This window comes from Antechinus flavipes, chromosome 2, assembly GCF_016432865.1.
Source record: "Antechinus flavipes isolate AdamAnt ecotype Samford, QLD, Australia chromosome 2, AdamAnt_v2, whole genome shotgun sequence".
In the NCBI taxonomy this organism is placed as follows: domain Eukaryota; kingdom Metazoa; phylum Chordata; class Mammalia; order Dasyuromorphia; family Dasyuridae; genus Antechinus; species Antechinus flavipes.
Genome location: NC_067399.1, coordinates 684,330,000 through 684,343,120, shown reverse-complemented (window position 1 = coordinate 684,343,120; position 13,121 = coordinate 684,330,000). Strand labels below are relative to the sequence as shown.

General features: G+C 64.1%; 1 protein-coding gene across 1 annotated transcript in view; it reads left to right on the top strand.

Annotated features, from left to right (window-relative positions):
* The window catches only part of CFAP46 (cilia and flagella associated protein 46), a 123,098-nt gene that overhangs the window by 18,423 nt on the left and 91,554 nt on the right, over nt 1–13,121 (top strand). The window contains exons 8-16 of the mRNA XM_051973884.1: nt 1,002–1,096; nt 3,029–3,133; nt 3,191–3,950; nt 7,319–7,417; nt 8,303–8,493; nt 11,174–11,402; nt 11,604–11,724; nt 12,341–12,464; nt 12,865–12,992. Of these exons, the coding sequence (XP_051829844.1) occupies nt 1,002–1,096; nt 3,029–3,133; nt 3,191–3,950; nt 7,319–7,417; nt 8,303–8,493; nt 11,174–11,402; nt 11,604–11,724; nt 12,341–12,464; nt 12,865–12,992 (1,852 nt within the window). The remainder of the gene's footprint in view (nt 1–1,001; nt 1,097–3,028; nt 3,134–3,190; nt 3,951–7,318; nt 7,418–8,302; nt 8,494–11,173; nt 11,403–11,603; nt 11,725–12,340; nt 12,465–12,864; nt 12,993–13,121) is intronic.

The following is a 13,121-nucleotide window of genomic DNA, read 5'->3' as shown; positions in this document are numbered from 1 at the left end:
TGAAGGAGTTGTGAAATAATAACGGACCCAAAGACAAGATACAGGAAGAAACTTTGTGCAGAGATCGGGGACTTTGCAGAAATGGGGATTTTTCCAAGGTGTTGGGGAGTTTTGCTAAATTGTTTTTCTCTGCCCTCTCCCCCCCCCATTTGTTGTTGGCTCTAAAAGATCCCTTTGTGGAGGGAAAAGAGGAAACAAGTGCAAATGCAGGGGACGCAAAAACAAGATATTGGTTACACTGTTTAAAAAAAAAAACAGAAAAAAGTAGATTCTGAGTCAGTGCCATTTGGTGGCATAGACCAGCCTGGGATTCTGGAGGGAGGGGAAGGGAGAGGTGAGGTCACGTGTGGGGTTGTGGGGGTCACAGGGATCAGCCGGAGAGTGAGGGGATCTTGGAGATGTCCACTACAGGGGGGCCGTCCCTAGGGAGAAGGGCCAGTCCCTCTAGGGAGGAGGGCAGCCTGGTGTCAGGGCTATGACAAGGAGCAGCCATGGGCAGGGAGGTTCTCAAGGGAATTGGTGCCCAAATCCCGGGTCAGTAAATAGAGTGCAGGGCCTGAAGTCGGGACACTTAGTAGCTGTGTGACTTGGCTCCATTTGCCTCAGTTTTCTCATCTGTAAAATAAGCCTTTAGGGTTAGGGAAAAAAAGGAAATGGCAAATTGCTCCAGTATCTGCCCAGAAAACCCCAAATGGGTCACGAAGAGTCGGGCCGTGTAGAGTGAGGGCTGTGCCAGAGTGTAGGGAACGGCGCGCTGTGACCCGTCCAGACCCTCTGGCTCTTCCCAAGTCGGGGCCGGGGGAGGCAGCTGGAGCTGCCCGTGGTCTTGGGGCAGCCCCTCTGGCCTGGCTGCTGGAGATGAGCCTGCTGCCCACCCACTGTGCCCCCTGGCACACAGGCTCAGCTCTCGATGCTGCCAGGCCCCCGGGCAGGTCAGGGCTCTGCGGCCAGGGGGGCCTCGGGAGGGGTTCTGCTTGGACACCTCTGCTTCTGCCCTTCAGGTGCAGCACAAACTCATGGAAGTGGAGAAGATCAGGGAAGAAATGAAAGATTCCCTCAGCTTGACCATCCTGTTCAAAATTAACACATTAAAATCGTGAGTGGGCACGAAAACTGGCAGTCTGGGAGGGGCTTTGGGGGCTGCCCCAGATTGCAAGCAGTAGGGGGACATCGCAGGGTCCTAGCCTCGAGACCCTGTTTGCCTCAGTTTCTCCATCTGTAAAATGGGATAACAGTGCCTCCTGTCAGAAATATACTTGACGCTGAAAGTCGAGTATCAAGGAAAGCTTCTTACAGAGAAGTCCGCAGGAATTGCCCCCCCTCCCCAGCCAGAAGCGGGCTCCCCCTCCTCTCTAGAAAGGGAGCCCTGGGGACCAGACAAGCTTGAGGTGATTAGTCCGTCCCCCTCCCTTCAGAGACAGACCGTCCGTTCTCTCCCGGGCCAGTCTTTTCAGGGCGCCCACTGTCTGTTTCCCCCATGTACAATTCCGCCCTTGTCATGGGTCCATATTCTGTTAACGAGGCTAACTGTACGGGAGGTGAGGCGGGGTTATAGCAGTGATGAGGCTTGTTAGCTGGCAGCGAAGAAAAACCTGCTCCCAGGGCTGACCCCGTGCTCTAACCCGGGGTCTGGATAGACCCTTGTGGAAACGGCTTCAGTCACTCTCTCCTGAAAGCTCGATGGTCAGTAAGACTCATGACCTCATTCCCTGAGCCGCTCTGTGCAAACCCAACTTTTCCCTATTTCTCCCAATTCCGCCAGTTGGCCTTGGTGTCTCTGTCTCTGTCTGCCTTGCTGTCTGTGTCTCTTGTCTCTGCTTCTATTTCTGTTTTCCCCCTTCCCCTCTCTTCCTGAGGATGACTCATTGGGGGGGGGCACTGATTGGAGAGGCTTCATCCCCGTCACAGGAAAGGCTGGTGGAGGCTCAGCTTGTGCCCAGCCCGAGAGCCCCCATTTCTCCTTGCTGGTGCCCTCTTCCTTGCCAACCTCTGCTCCGCGGCCAGGGGAGGCCGGCCCTCATTCTGGGTTCTCTGGCCTCCTGAGCCTGGAGTCTTGGTCAGGTTGGCCCATTGCCCTGGGAGCTCTGAGAAGTCAAGCCTGGGGGCCTGCCTCTGCCCTGGGGAGGCTGGAGGGGCCCAGGGAGGCTGGAGGGGCCCAGTAGGCTGGAGGAACCCGGGAGGCTGGAGGGGGGTGGGAGGCTGGAGAGGCCCAGGGAGGCTGGAGGGGCCCAGTAGGCTGGAGGAACCCGGGAGGCTGGAGGGGCCAGGGAGGCTGGAGGGGCCCAGTAGGCTGGAGGAGCCTAGGAGGCTGGAGGGCCTGGGAGGCTGGAGGGGGGTGGGAGGCTGGAGAGGCCCAGGGAGACTGGAGGGGCCCAGTAGGCTGGAGGAGCCTAGGAGGCTGGAGGGCCTGGGAGGCTGGAGGAGCCCAGGGAGGCTGGAGGGCCCAGGGAGATTGGAGGGGCCCAGGAGACTGGAGGGGCCCAGTAGGCTGGAGGAGCCTGGGAGGCTGGAGGGGCCCGGGAGGCTGGAGGGGCCCAGGAGGCTGGAGGAGCCCAGGGAGGCTGGAGGGCCCAGGGAGATTGGAGGGCCTGGGAGGCTGGAGGGGCCCAGTAGGCTGGAGGGGCCAGGGAGACTGGAGGGCCTGGGAGGCTGGAGGGCCCAGGGAGACTGGAGGGCTGGGAGGCTGGAGGGGCCCAGTAGGCTGGAGGGGCCCAGGGAGACTGGAGGGCCTGGGAGGCTGGAGGGGCCCAGGAGGCTGGAGGAGCCCAGGGAGATTGGAGGGCCCAGGGAGATTGGAGGGCCTGGGAGGCTGGAGGGGCCCAGTAGGCTGGAGGGGCCCAGGGAGACTGGAGGGCCTGGGAGGCTGGAGGGCCCAGGGAGACTGGAGGGGCCCAGGAGGCTGGAGGGCCTGGGAGGCTGGAGGGGCCCGGGAGGCTGGAGGGGCCAGGGAGACTGGAGGGCCTGGGGAGACTGGAGGGCCTGGGGAGCCCGGGCCCTGCCCAGTTCCTAATCAGATCATGTTGCTCAGGCTGATGAGAGAGAAGTTGCCCTCTATGGACACCGACAAGTACCTGAAGGAAGCCTATGAACTCCTTAAGCAGTTCCAGAAACAAGATTCGGCCCAGGATGAGAAGTGAGTGTCCGCTGGACCTGGTCAGAACCTGCGGGGCCCAGGCGGGCCCACGAGGAGGCCGCGGCCTCATTCCCAGGCGAAGTCCCTTCAGAAGAAATGCCTGTCCCCCAAGGCTGAGCATTTCCGGCGGGGAGCCCCCGGGCCCCTCCAAGAGTGCGTCACCTCCCACCCGCCGCCTCCCGCCGCCCGCTCCGGTCCCCAGGACTCCACAGGCGGAACCTCCTGGAGGCAGCGAAGCCTGCAGGGCCTCCGGCCTCCCAGGCGGCTGAAGCCCCTCAGCGAGGCCTGCTTCCCTCGGGGCGGGAGATGGGCGTGGGGAAAGGAGGAGCTGCCCCACAGTGGGTGGTTCCTAGGGCTGGCCCCGCCTCTTCAGGGCCCCGCCCCAGGTCCTGGCTCCCACAGCAGATTTAGAGAGAATTCCCCTGGGAGTCCCTCACCCTCCGGGCACGCGATGTCCGTCCCCGAGGCGCACGCTGCCCGGCCCCCTGAGCCCTACCTCTTCCCCCCTCCTTCCCGCCCCCTCCCCGCACTCATGCTCGTCTTCCTGCTCCCCCCGCTCCCGCGCAAGATCCGCGATGCTCGCCCCCCCCCTTGCCCGCCCCTCCCCAGCGCCCGGTGCCCGCCCGCTGCCACGTTCACCCGTCTCCGTTGTCCCACTCCGGGAGCACCGTGCCCGCCCCTCCCCAGCGCCCGGTCTTCTTTCTCCTTTGCCCCCAGGATCCTGTTGCTCCTAGAACTGGTCCGTCTGGCCTTGAACCTGAAATGCGTGGAAATCGCCAGCAACTGCATCGAGGACCTGAAAGCTGTGAAGCTGATGGTGAGGCGCGCAGGGCCCGGGCGGCCAGCAGGGGGCGGAGTGTCCGGGGCCCCTTTTCAGAACCGCCTGAGAGCGGGAAGACCCGGCTCCGAGCCCGAGATTAGACCGCGTTTCCTCACCTGGGAATTCCCTGCCCCAGGAGATCCCAGATTGGTCTCAAATAACTACGCTTCACCTGATCATTGGCCGGCTCCCTATCTCCCTCCAAGCCCCGAGCTCCGGCCTCCCCTCCCTAATGCGCACAGCTGCCGGAGCTTCCTGGGCCACAGGAGCACCCGAGGCTTTCACACTTGCTTCCCTCTTGCTCTTCCAGCTGCCTTGCTTTTGGCCAGGCCATTCTCCCCTCCAGGAGCACCATCTCCACTCTTCTGCTTCTAGGGATCCCCGGCCTCCTTAGGGCTGTGGCCCCGGGGAACCCCGTCCCCCTCTCTCCTTTCCCAGCTCTCCTCCTCCGCTGGCCGGCCCCGTTTCTGTCTCACACGGGGCCTCGTACACAGGCAGGGTTTAATGTGTGCTCAACTGATCTGGCCCCCTGTCCTGGAGGAGCCACCCCCGCCCCTCGTCCAGGGGCCGAGGGAAGGGGGAAGAGGACCTGACAACCCCCCGGAATGAAGTGGCCAGCGCTCAGCCGTGTGACCGTCTCTAAGGGAGGGGGTTCAGAGAGGAGGAAGTGGGAGTGGGCGGAGAGACTGTGGCGCGAGGGCTGGGTCTGACAGCCGCCTCTGGCCCGGAGAGCTCCTGCCTGCTCCTGCCTCTCCTCCCGAGGGCCGCTGGGTAAGCGCGCAGGGGCCGCCGCTGCGGAGCTCCACACCCGGAGGGGGCCGGTCCCCGCGGGACACAGGCTGGGGACGCGCAGGGCACGGGGAGGAGGGCTCAGGAAAGCGCTCCCCCGCCATCGGGAGCAGGGATGCCCCAGGGAGGAAGAGGAAGGCCAGGGAATTAGCCTGACGCTGGTGAGGCGGGGGTTTAACCCACGCAGAAGGGATGAAGAGGAGGTGGCAAGAAGGCGCCAAAGACAGGAGGAAGAAAGTGCTTAACGTCACAGGGAACCGGGCTCAACAAGTCAAGGACTTGAGGAAGACTCGATAACTCCAGGCTAATGGAGGGGGTGGAAGTCCAGCTTGAGCTATCAACAGCTCTAAAAGATCCCAGGAAAGTGCTGCACCCCATGTGGCAGCAGGTCTGGGGGGCCCGGTGGGGGCCGCCAGACTGGGGGCAGCAGTCTGGGGGCCTCAGTGGCAGCTGCAGGACTGGAGGCAGCAGGTCTGGGGGGCTCGTGGCGGCTGCAGGATCAGGGGCAGCAGGTCTGGGGGGCACAGCGGGGCCACCAGACTGGGGATGGGTTCCCATCTTGGTGCTAAAGAAGGGAATGCCGAGGGGTGTCCGAGTTACCGGGCAGTTGGGCTCGTTTCCCGGGCCAGCAAGCCGTGTTAGAGGACCGGGAGACCAGATGGCCCCCTTTTACTGGATGATGGAGAAAGGGAGGGGGCTCCAGAAAACTCCTCCCTCTGATTGACTACCGCAAAGCTGCCGACTGCGGGTCACAGCAAAGTCAGAGACGGGAGCCCCAGGTCATCTGTCTCCTGAAGCGGTGGTTAGGAGCCCGCGTGGAACGGCGCCAGGTTGAGCCCGGAGCGTGAGCGCCGCACGTTAGCTGTGTAACTTGCCTGCAGAGTACATCGTGATGACCGCGTCAGCTCCCTGGATGCCTTGGAATCAGCCGGAGTCAGGCTGAGCAAAAGTCCTTGGTCTTTATCTTGGTCTTTAGGGGTAGGAGAGAATTGGACGGAAGCAGGATCTCCTCGACCTCTCCTCTTTGTGTCCGCCAGAAGTGGCCCTGGCTAGTCTCACTCCACCCCCCAGTCCCTTCTACCATCCTCTGTATGCACCAATCATGGAGCCAGCACAGGACGGTGGGAAGGGCCATTTTCCAAGCACGTGCCCATAGAGTATCGTCCAATCGGTCGTTAGCCTCAAGTGCTCGGCGGTCTGACCTCAGTGCATGGACTCAAGTTTCAGCCCTTTACGGCTCATCCCGCAAAACACCCGCAGCCTGACTGGGAGGCCGGGATTAAGGCCCGGAGAACAGCCTCCAACCAGCCCGTGTGTCACTGAGGGCAGAAAGGAGGAGCTGAGAAGCCTCTCGAGTAGGGTGAAGCAAGGGAGGCTCGGAGCTTAGCACTAAAAGCGAGGAAGATCCTTGTGGTCCCGTCACTTCTCGGCAAAAAGGAGAGGAGTGGAAGCGGAGTGGGCGTGTTCTGGGCTCGGGCTCACAAAGAGGGCGGCCCCGCCACGGAGTCCCGATGCTCGCCTCCTCGGGAGGAGAGCTCTGCTGGGCAGCAGACAGGAGGCCGACAGCTCCTCGCGGCAAAGGTCCCCTCGGTCAGAGCCGGGCTTTTCCCAGCGGCACAGTACGCGGTGAGGGTGCTGGGGAAGGAGAGCTGAGCACCTCACCGCAGAGGCTCTTAAATCCTGAGAGCAGGACTTCGGACAGCAAAGATCCGAGCGGTCTCCGCTTAAGGAAGTTAATTCAGAGCCCCTGATTCTGGGAAAGATTGAAGGGGGGATGGGACGGATAGGCCGGGTCACGGGAGGGAGCTTGGACGACTTGGGAGTTAGTGGAGGATAGAAGGGCCTGGCGGGCTCGGGCCGTGGGGTCCTAGAGAGCTGGATGAGACTCAGTGCCCGAACAGCGATGAGACATTCGGATCATTTGGCACCTGGGTTCAGGCGCTGTGGCTGGCTGTGGTCGAGGGCCTCCTGCCGGGGGTCTGGGGCCCGGGCCCAGTCCCAGGAACCGGGCTTCCCTCGGCGCCCAATGTGAGCCCCAGGGGGGCACTGCTGACTCCAGAGCACTGCGTGTGAATGGATGGATTGGCTCAAGTGAGGAGGACGAGAGAGGGCATGGGGTCCAGAGGAGGCGGCGAGGCTGGGGGTGATGGGAGGCTAGAAGAGGGGGCCAGACTGCATAAAGCCTCCAGGTTCTGAGCAGTCGTGCCCTCCTCAGTCCCGTGAACCATGACCCCCCCCAGGTAAATAAATGAGGGTTTCTCCCCAGAACCACACAAGGGCCCCCTCACGGATGAGAGAATCGCAGTACCCAGGAAGTACAGTAACCGGGACCCAGACACCCACTTTTCTCATGCCAAAGACCGCAGTCACTGCAGGGAACGAGCACACATTTGCCAGGGCTCCTCAGAGAGCCCTGTGGGCAAGGAGGCGGTCAGGAAGGAAAAGGAAACTTCTGGGAGCCTCTTAGGCTTCCTCCAGGCCTCCAGGTCCAAGCCCACGGTTTCCGCAGCCTTTGCCGGGTCTCCCCGGGTCTCCACCCGGAGCAGCTGCTGCTCTGACGCCCTTCTTGTTCCCAGGATCTGGGGAAACTGGTGGAGCTGGAGTGCGTGGAGTACCAGCTGGAAATCCTCAGGATCGACAGGAAGGTCAAGGCCTACACGCGCAGTGCTGTGGAGGTGAGTCTGCGTCCCTGCCCCAGTGCAGATAAATGGGGCCCGGGCTCACCTCAGGCAGGTCGGGGGATGGCGGCCCTCTCTGCTGCGGGGAAACTGAGGCCTCAGGAGGCAGGGCCTGGTGCCTGTCCATCCCATGGGAGCTCCTGCGCCGAATCCAAATGGACCGGTCTCACTGCCGGGGGCCAGGGTGAGGCTGGGGCCCGGATGCTCACTCCCCCCAGGAAGAGGAATGAAGGGAAGGGACAGAGTGAACCAGGAGGCCTAACGTTAGGATGCCTCAGTTGAGCAGAAGTGTCCCTCCCCCCAATGGCAGCCAGACCAGCCTCTTCCCAGTGCTGTCTGCTGGGACTGAATGTGCTCCCTCCTTCCCCAGCCCCTTCCCTCAGCCCCCCACCAGTTGGGGGAATGGGGGTCAGGGCCATATGTCCTTAGGACTAGGAGGCCAATTAACCAGCCCTCCCAGCGCCATTCATGATCCCCCTGCCCAGTCCTGGGCCCCACGGGGTGGCAGAGGGGAGGGGGGCCCACGGGAATGCGGGCCAGAGCAGGACGGGAGTCTCGGCTGGGGTGGAAAGCCGGTGCTTATTAAGCCTTGACCATCCGGGATCCCGCAAAGCCGACGGTCCCCTCAGCCGGGGGGAAGGTGACCCCAAGGAAAGGGAGGGGGCCACGGGATCCCAGGGGGCCAGTGAAAGGAAAGTGGCCGGGCTCCGGGGCAGGAGCCGCCCCTCGGGACAGCCTCGGCCCGGCTCCGGGGACTCTGCTTTCCCTCGGGGGCGTCTGGCCCCACCTCCCCGCGGGCTCCGGGACTCTGTGCTTTCCCTTGGGGGGGGGGGTCTGGCCCCGCCTCCCGACCGCTCTCCCCTGGCCTCTCGGTTGCTTCAGACCCAGCTGAACGTGATCAAGCGGCTGAGCTCGGCCTTGCTCCGGGCCAACCGGCTGAAGAACCCCAGCGTGATCCAGGTGGTGTGCGCCACCCAGTGGAACATCTGCCTGCCCCTGCTGCAGCACAACCTGCGCGGCCACCTGCTCGGGCCCCTGATCCAGGTGGCCGAGATGTTGGAGAAGATCGACAGGTGAGCCGCGGGGCAGGTGGGGGGCGGGGCAGAGCGGGGGGATCCCGGGGTCCTGCTGAGAGACCCGGAAGGGCGCGTCCCGCGGAGCCGGGCTGGCTACGGGCGCCGGGGGCTCCGGCCGGGAGCCTGGCGTTCTGTGGGCAAGGAAATCCTCCGCCAGCATCGGCGAGAAGGCTTTTTGCTTCCCCTGAGGCAGTTGGGGTTAAGTGACTTGCCCAGGGTCACACAGCCAGGAGGTGTTAAGTGTCTGAGGCCGGATTTGAGCTCGGGTCCTCCTGACTTCAGGGCCCGTGTCCCCGTGGGGTCATGTCACTGCACACGCGTGAGAGGTGCACACAGTGGGACTGTGTATCCGGGAGGTTGTAGGCCCACGGCGCCACCTAGCGGCCCCTAGGCTACAGTCTCTCAGCGGCTGTTGGCCCTGGCTCCCGGGACTAGCGCCACCTTGCGGCGCCCGCACTGATGCTCCCGACCCAGCCCCGCTGCTGACTGGCCCCTCCCCCACGCTCTCCACAGCCCGGCACTGGAGGTCTTGGTGTGGGTGGTGGGAGGCCACGTCTACACCGTTTCTTCTGTGATCCCAGGTATCCCAGAAATGTCCCAGAGCGAACCTGGCGCTGCTCCCAGCTCCCATTCTCGGGAGACCCCGCTGGCCCCTGTGGCTCATTCACCTGCACTTGCCAGTGTCTAGACCCCCCTCCCTTCCCAGAAGCCGCTTCTTATAAGCAAGTAGGAAGAAAGGGAAAAAATGCCCCCAGATTGCAAGGCTAACCAACGTATCCAAAAGGGTGCTCCGGGCCCACCTCTGGGAGTGCTGGGGGAGTGTACCCCACCTCTGGGAGTGCTGGGGGGAGCGTACCCCACCTCTGGGCGCGTGTTGGAGGGAACGTACCCCACCTCTGGGAGCGTGTTGGAGGGAACGTACCCCACTTCTGGGAGCGTGTTGGAGGGAACGTACCCCACCTCTGGGAGTGCTGGGGGGAGTGTACCCCACCTCTGGGAAGTGTGTCCGAGGGGCGCTTCTGTGGGGCCATGCCAGGGGCTGTCAGAAGCATTGCCCGAGTTCCCACAAGCTCTCCAGCCTGCTCTCTCCCAGGGGTCAGTCCCGGGTCCTGCTGGAGGACCGGCAGAGTCCAAGGTGGATTGTGTGGCAGGTGGGCGGGTGGCCCACAAGGGCTCCTGAGTCGGAGACCCTCCCCTCACTTGGACCTAGATGGTTCTGGATGGCCCCGAGTAAGCCCGGGGGATTCTGGGGCGGTGCCAGCTCAAAAAGAGCGTGGGGGTGCTGCCTCCTCCACCAGGGAGAGATGGACTTGGATGGGGGAGGGGCATCTTTATCTCCATTCCCCTCTAAGTTCATTCAGTTATGGAAATGTCCTTGGGGGGGGGAGCTCCACCCCCCAGACTGGCCCCCCCCCCGGAGAAGACTTGTGTGCAGGACCCCGGGGCGGGAGGCCGGCCCAGGGACCCTCTCCGCAGGCCTTCCTGTGGGTGCCCCTCTGGAGGGCCCGTGCTGCGGGCAGCGCCCCCTGCTGTGGGAAGGGCCCCCTGCTGTGGGAGGGGCCCGTGCTGCAGGCAGTGTGATGCTCCTGCTGTTGGGGGGGGGGTCCTTTCTTGCGGGAGAGGGCCCCTTGCTGAGGGCAGCGCCCCCTGCTGTGGGAGGGGCCCGTGCTGCGGGCAGCGCCCCCTGCTGTGGGAGGGGCCCCTGCTGCGGGCAGTGTGACGCTCCTGCTGTGGGAAGGGCCCCCTGCTGTGGGAGGGGCTTGTGCTGTGGGAGGGGCCGTGCTGCGGGCAGCGCCCCCTGCTGTGGGAGGGGGCCCATGCTGCAGGCAGTGTGACGCTCCTGCTGTTGGGGGGGGGTCCTTTCCTGCGGGAGAGGGCCCCTTGCTGCGGGCAGCGCCCCCTGCTGTGGGAGGGGCCTGTGCTGTGGGAGGGGCCCGTGCTGCAGGCCATGTCATGCTCCCACTCACTGGTGGAGCTGGTCCCAGCTTAGCCGTGCACGGGAGACACCTGGTGGTGGAGAGCCGCAGTGCAACAGCCCGAGGCAGCATGTGTGTATGTGAGTTGCACCCGCGTGTGTTATGCTCTATCTGGCGCCCGTGTGGTACTGGAGTGTGTGTGTGTGTGTGTGTGCACTTGTGCAGCCTCCCCCCTTCTCATTCTGGGACCCCCGCTGAGGGGGAAGGGCCCCGATATTGTCACCGAGAGCCCCGCCCGCGGCTCTTCACTGGCTGCCAAAGCTCTGGTGACTCAGAGAGACCCGAGGGCAAATCTCCAGCCCGGGCTCAGATAGCAGCGCGTGTCACCCGGACAGGTCTCTTACTCCCGTTTGCCTCCGTTTGTTCATCTGTAAAATGGGCCCCATGAGATCATCATCACGGTAGTGGGTAACGGCAACCATCAGCTCCAGCAGCTCCTCTTCCGGGTACCCCCGGCCTCCCGCTGGGCCGCCCGCGTCTCCCCCCCCCCCCCAGTCTGTGGCCCTCTTGTGTAAATGTGTGTGTGTGTGGGGGGGGTTCTCCCTCCAGAATGGAGAAAGTGCCTCCATTTTTGTCCCTCGGCCCCAGAGCTGCCCCCCCCCTGCACTTGGCCAGAGTAGACACTTATGGGGCACCTACTGTGTGCCAGGCACTGTGATGGGGGAGGGGCCGGGCTTGCCAAGCTGCCGCCCCTCCCCCAGCCTCATGACCCTGATGCGCTGCCAAGTCCACATGGAGATCGCCCACATCGAGGAGGACGAGGACCGGCTGGAGGTGGCCATGGAGCACCTGCAGAAAGCCATGAGCCTCGACTACCTGGGCGAGTACCAGGAGCACCTCAAGATCGCCTACAACCGCCTGCGCCTGCGCGCCATGCTGTACGAGGTGCCCAAGCGCATGGAGGACAAGGCCATCATGGCCATTGAGCAGGTGCGGGGGCTCGGGCCGGGCCAGCGCTCTCCTCGGCGGGAAGGGCCTGGGGGGCCGCCACACAGGGGCGCTCCCCCATCCTCCATGAGACCCCTGACGGGGGCGTCCCCTCATCCTAGAGCCATCTCCCCCCATTCTCTTACAAACCGCAGTCTTCGCGGGCCTTTGCCACCGGCAAGTGTCTCCTCTCGTTTGTCACAGGCGAAAAAAGCAAAACCCAAGGACAGCGTCCGGAAAAAGCGCGCCCTGCTGGTGACCGTGGGGATCGCCATGGCGCCCGACGCTTTTCAGATTGTCCTGGATGGCGAGAACGAAGCCAAAGGTAGCTGGTCTGCGCCTCTGACCCCGGGCCTTTCCTCCCCACTTCCGGTCCTGAGGGACAGGGAGGAGCGCTATTCTTCACCGGTTCTTCAAGGGGAAATGATTGCCCGGTTTTTATACGAAGAGACTGAAAGAGAAAGAGACAAAAGAAAGAGAAAAAAGGGAGAAAGAGAAAGGAGGAAGAGAGATGCAGGAGCGACAGACAGAAATAGGAAGGAGGAGGGAGCCAGGCTGGGGAGCTCTTCCAGGGTGCTCCCTCCCTCTCTCCCAGGGTGCTCCCTCCCTCTCTCCCTCCCTCCCATTTCTGGCTTGTCCAGCTGTGGGGGCCCTGGAGCCCAGGTCAGCCGCCCCCCCACCTCCTGCACAGCAAACCTGAGTTTGCTTAGTAGCCGGTCTCCTTCAGGGCCCCGGGCTGGAGCTAGATGAAGAAGGGCCGGCCCAGAGCCAGCAGGGACCGGGCGCAGGGGGTGCCCGCTGGAGCCGCCGGCTCCGGGCCTTCTGCCTGGGCATCCTCACGAGCCCGCGTGAGGGTCCTGCTGCCTCAGCTTGGCCCGAGCTCGGGCCTGGGTCCCCCCAAACGCCTGCCCCTCCCTCCATCCTCGGCGCTCTCTCCTCAGTGTCGGCCGGGAAGAGCAGGAGGCAGATCAGCTTCCTCTGCGCCAAGGCCCGTCACCACACGACCAGCATAGACAAAGCCGAGGGCCACCTGAAGAGGCTGAAGCACAACAACCGGGAGGAGAGGTGAGAGGGGGAGGAGCGCTGGCTTCTGGGGGAGGGGGAAGGAGAAGGAGGAGGGACACCAGCTGGGGAGGAGGGGGGGAGGAGCGCCGGCCGCAGGGGGGTGGCTTAGGGCCGGCTCTCTGCCAGTGGCCACGCCCTGGGGAGCCTCTGTTAATTGGTCTCGGACCCTGACCGGCACAGCTGAACAGATTGGCTCGGGGGTCACAAAGTGCTTTTCGGGCACCGTCTCAGTGGATGCTCCCACAGCATCAGGCGGGGAAACCGAGGCTGGCGCCGGCTAAGTCACCAGGGGCCAAGAGGCGTCTGCCCGGGGTCCTCTGGGCGGGTTCAGTCTCTGCCGTCACCCCGGGGCGGGCGGGCGGGCTCGGGGCCCTCCGTCACCGAGGCTTCTGGGGGCCAGGATCCACATCTGGGCGGACCTGGCCAAGGTGGCGCGCAAGCAGGGCGTGTGGGACGTGTGCCGGACGGCCTGCCGCTTCTGCCTGCTCTACGACGGCTTGATCAAGAAGATGTCCAAGGTCAGGAAAGGTGAGAGGGGGCGCGAGGCGGGAGGCCCCGCGGGCACTCTCCCCCCGTTCCCCCCCCCCCGCAGACCACCCTGCCCCCGCGGGCACGCCCTCACACGTGCCCACGCCCCCCAGCCCGGTACCTGCCGCT